The following is a 4,749-nucleotide window of genomic DNA, read 5'->3' on the forward strand; positions in this document are numbered from 1 at the left end:
TTGGGGGACGGAGAGCAGAAAGGTGGGTGAAAGGAGGTGTTGGACAGGGCAAGATATGACAAATAATAATTTATAAGTTATCAAGGGTTCATGAGGGAGGGGGGGAGCTTGGAGGGAAGGGAAAAAAGAGGACCTGATGCCAGGGGCTTAAGTGGAGAGCAAATGTTTAGAGAATGATGAGGACAATGAATGTACAAATGTGCTTTACACAATTTATTTATGTATGGGTTGTGGTATGAGTATATGAGCCCCTAATAAAACTAATAAAATAATAGACTAGGCACCCCACAGACTCGACTGGTAAACACTCCTAAAGGCTAACAAACAGTCCTTGAATTAACTACAAGCTTAGCTTTTTTGTTGTTATTGTGTGGTTTTTTGTTTGTTTGTTTTTGTAGTTGGCTTTTTGTTGTTGTTTTGTTCACTTTTGTTGCTTGGTTTTGCTCTGTCTTGTTTTTGTGCATGTTATTATCTCCACAGGTCTGTCTGAATACAATAGGCTGGACGAACAATCTGGAGGAGAAAATAATGGGACTAACAGTTCTGGGGGACATGAGAGAGAGGGGAGGATGGGGGGAAGGAAGTGGTGTAAACAAACCCAGGGACAAGGGAAGAACAAGTGATCCAATTCAGTGGTGAGGACGGTGTAGGAGGGATAGAAGGGCATGATCAAGGCCAATGTAAAAGAAAGGAATTACTGAAACCCAAGTGAAGGCTGAGCATGATAGTGGGACAATAGAAAAGTACAAGGAAGTAAAGAGCTAGGAGACAAAGGGCATTTATAGGGCCTAAATAAAAGGCATGCACATATGTAAATATATTTATATATGATGATGGGGAAATAGATCTAGGTGCCTATATTTATAAATTTAGTATTAAGCTAGCAGGTGGACATTGGGTCTCCATTCAATTACTCCCTCAATGCAAGAATACTTTTTTACAAAAACACAAGCATGAGGAAAATCTGCAAAAAAGCTAATAGAAAATAATCCACAGAGTTAATCATTTGATAAGTATTGAACTACATTTCAGCAAAGGGGAATAATAGGATGTAAGGTGAATATGGAGTGTCCTATAAAAAGCTAATCGGTTTGACACTTCATATGTAAATTGTCTAAGCCACTATTTTACTTAGAAAGCAACAATCTTAGAAATTGACTGCAAAACTTTACTTGAGGAGAGATTAAAATGACAAATGTGTTGTCTTCAGCTGATAGCTCTGAGTTTTGGTGAGATTGACCTTTCTATACGAGGAGCCCTTGTGGTGTGTCCAATTAGCACTGGTTCCTGGTATAATCCCATGTTCTCCAAAAAGATGAATTGATCTATTCCAGTGAAGATTTAAAACCTTGGTAGCAAACATGGTGTCACAGAGTCTGAATAAACTCTATGGGAGTGGATTTGTTGATTTTTACACATGATATATTATACATGGGTGTGTTTATTAGTTCTCACATTTCTGTGTAACATGTTTTTATCATTGGGAATTTACACTGATTGTGGTTTCCCTAGAGTCTAAAGTTTTATTATCAGTTTTAGAGAATTAATCCCAAGGCTCCATTTAAGTGGAATACTCAATTGGTAAAAAATTTCCTGACAGGTTCAAAAGAGATAGAGGCTCAATATAAAACTACCCTCCTAAGTCTATTTTGAAAATGGACACAGAGCTGTGTTGCTTGATGTTATTCCATGTCTTCACTCCCAAGGAACTGTATAAAACATGAGCTATTCAAGTTCTCGTGGTTTAGGTATGTATTAAATTCACATGAAGAAAAAGGCATCTAAAACATGATGTATTTGTTATGCATCATAGTCATTTTTGTTTTCTTTTACAAAATTGAAAACAAAACAAAAATACATCCATAAAATGGAGATGGAATATCATAAAACATCCATATTATTTTACATATACAAAAATGATTATTTATGTGGTTTATTGATGAAGTATATACATCTGATATAGTCTATGGGGAATGAAAACTCAAGGTTAGGAGTGCCATAATATTGACAGCACCCTTGTACTGATAACCCCTCATTGATATCAGGACGTTTGTGACCTTTCTTTGTCCAGTCTTCTGTCAGTAGATTAAGAGCCTTCACTGAATAACATAATTATTTCAAAAACCCAAATAAGTGAGTCATTGTGCAATAACATATCCTTTCTGACTTAAACTCTGAAGGAAAATAATATTTAACTTTTCATCTGTATGTTTTCCAAGATACATGTTACCAAATATATGAATAAATTATATATATGAAAATTTTAAATCTGTGCTTATTTTTTATCATGGTTTTGAACAAATATTTCCTAAATTGGTAATCCAGAGAAAGCCTCCTTATTTTATTGCTTAGGTATATAAAGTGTTTGGTTGTTTCTGCGTCAATTGGAAGACAGGGTAAATGTGCCCATCTCTTTTTCCTTTAGGTAATTAAGAGTCCATTTTCTCTCCAGTTAGACTGCTATTCCAGCGAATCATGTGCCTCTCAAAAATTCCATCCCTAAGTTAACAACCTCCTGAAACTGCTCATGTTGTCTTCTACGCACATGCCCAATGGGCTACACGAGAATGAAGATAGCCAGTAAGTGTTGCCTCTGGAGCTGTAGTCAAATGAACGTATACTTGCAGGAAACTGATAATGGAGTGGAAAGTGAATAAACATTTAAACCTCTTTAGAAAACACTACCACTATGCCCCTCTAATGTAAACCCCATGAAATGGGACAGTCATAGACAAAGGAACCATTTGTGAAATGAAAATTAACTAGTGAGTTTACTATATGTATTTATACCTACTCTCAAGTTTATGACAATTTGCTTATATAAAAGGGTTTCAGAGACCATATACTTTTTTTACAACAATATTTATTGTAGTATTCCATTTCTGTATTTGTGACGCCATGCTAGGCTTATTCTTGGCATTCCATATGTTCTCCAACAAATGAATTATTAGAAAAAGTCTGAATTCTCAAATTATGAAAGTGTCTTATACATCTGATTATGTGTCTTGAGTGAAGATCTCCTATTTATATTCCGAAAGGTCCCTTTGTGTGGACCCATGATTATTTCATGTTTTCATATCATTTAAGAATATCATAGTATATATATAACATGCAATATTCATCCAAAATTAATTTAAAGCTTTCAAATTTCATAGCATGCCACAGCAGGCTTCTTGATCAGTCTTACATATTAAAATTAGAGTTAAATCAATATAACCATAGGGCTTATATGCAGTACCTCATTGTATTTGGACTATTCAAATAACAATGGCTCACATTTAATGAATGAACATGATCAGCAGACTCCTCAATTTAGATAAACTTTTATTTTCCTTGCTGTATTGAATACCAATCCCTTATTCAATTCTTAAATCTCCGTGCTTCTGAGAGTGAGGATTTTTTTTATTTCACCATTTGGAAGGATGTTTTATCACAACAACAGCATTTTTCACCCAACCACATTTTTCCTCATTGGAATTCCGGGTCTAGAAAAGATGCAAACCTGGATATCCTTGCCCTTCTGCACAGTTTACCTTCTGGCTTTGATGGGCAATGTCACGGTTATGCTAGTCATCAAGACGGAGCAAACCCTTCGGGAGCCCATGTTCTACTTTCTGGCCATTCTTTCAACCATTGACTTGGCCCTTTCAACGACGTCTGTGCCACGCATGCTGGGAATCTTCTGGTTTGAGGCTCATGAGATTAACTTCGGAGCCTGTGTGAGCCAGATGTTTTTGATCCATGCCTTCACTGGCATGGAAGCTGAAGTCCTGATGGCCATGGCATTTGACCGGTATGTGGCAATCTGTGCTCCACTCCACTACACAACCATCCTGACCGCCCGCGTTCTAGGGGGCATCACCACATGCATCATATTTCGTCCAATTTTGTTTATACTTCCGATGGTCTATCTCATCTATCGTTTGCCCTTTTGTCAGGCTAATGTAATAAGCCATTCCTACTGTGAGCACATGGTTATTGCAAAATTGTCTTGTGGAAACATCCGCATCAATGTTATCTATGGACTTTTTGTGGTATCCCTCTTTCTTCTGAACTTAGTCCTTATTGGCATCTCTTATGTCTACATTCTCCGCGCTGTCTTCCGACTGCCATCTGAGGAGGCAAGGATCAAAGCCTTAAGTACCTGCGGTTCCCATATTGGGGTGCTCTGTGTTTTCTATATCCCCTCCGTCTTCTCTTTCCTTACTCACCGATTTGGACAAAACATACCACACTATATTCACATTCTTATTGCCAACCTCTATTTGATTCTCCCCCCTTCCCTAAACCCCATAATTTATGGGGTGAGGACTAAACAGATAAGAGAGCGAGTACTCCGTGTCTTTATCAAAGTGTAAAGCATTCTGACTGTACTTTGTCATTCTGATCACACGAGGAAAACTATTGTGTTTTTGCTAGAAAAACTGTTTACTGTGCCTATGTTGTGCTGTGAAGGTGAATGCCAGGGGATTTTATACTTCAGTGTATATATTTATTTGAACATTTTCAATAGTATTTCACGTTCATAGACAATTTATTAACATGGAAGAGAGATATGTGGCCTCTGTTTACATCAATTATTTCAGCAACAGTGAATAATGCATGCAATGACCTTTATTTTGTTTGTTACAAAATGTTCTCCAAATTTTGTTTCTATCCTTTTCCTTCTAAAAGAAAAGTGAGTGTCATAATAAGTCCAACACCTTTGCTCCCACAACTTAGAATTAATATAGTATTACTGTGATTGAA

General features: G+C 36.8%; 1 protein-coding gene across 1 annotated transcript; it reads left to right on the forward strand.

Moving 5' to 3' along the window:
- The first annotated feature begins 3,422 nt into the window (after positions 1–3,422).
- LOC142445898 (olfactory receptor 52J3-like) lies at positions 3,423–4,358 on the forward strand. Its single transcript, XM_075547767.1, has one exon. The coding sequence runs from the start codon at positions 3,423–3,425 to the stop codon at positions 4,356–4,358; it is 936 nt and encodes a 311-aa protein (XP_075403882.1).
- Positions 4,359–4,749: the final 391 nt, after the last annotated feature.

This window comes from Tenrec ecaudatus, chromosome 4, assembly GCF_050624435.1.
Source record: "Tenrec ecaudatus isolate mTenEca1 chromosome 4, mTenEca1.hap1, whole genome shotgun sequence".
Classification (NCBI taxonomy): domain Eukaryota; kingdom Metazoa; phylum Chordata; class Mammalia; order Afrosoricida; family Tenrecidae; genus Tenrec; species Tenrec ecaudatus.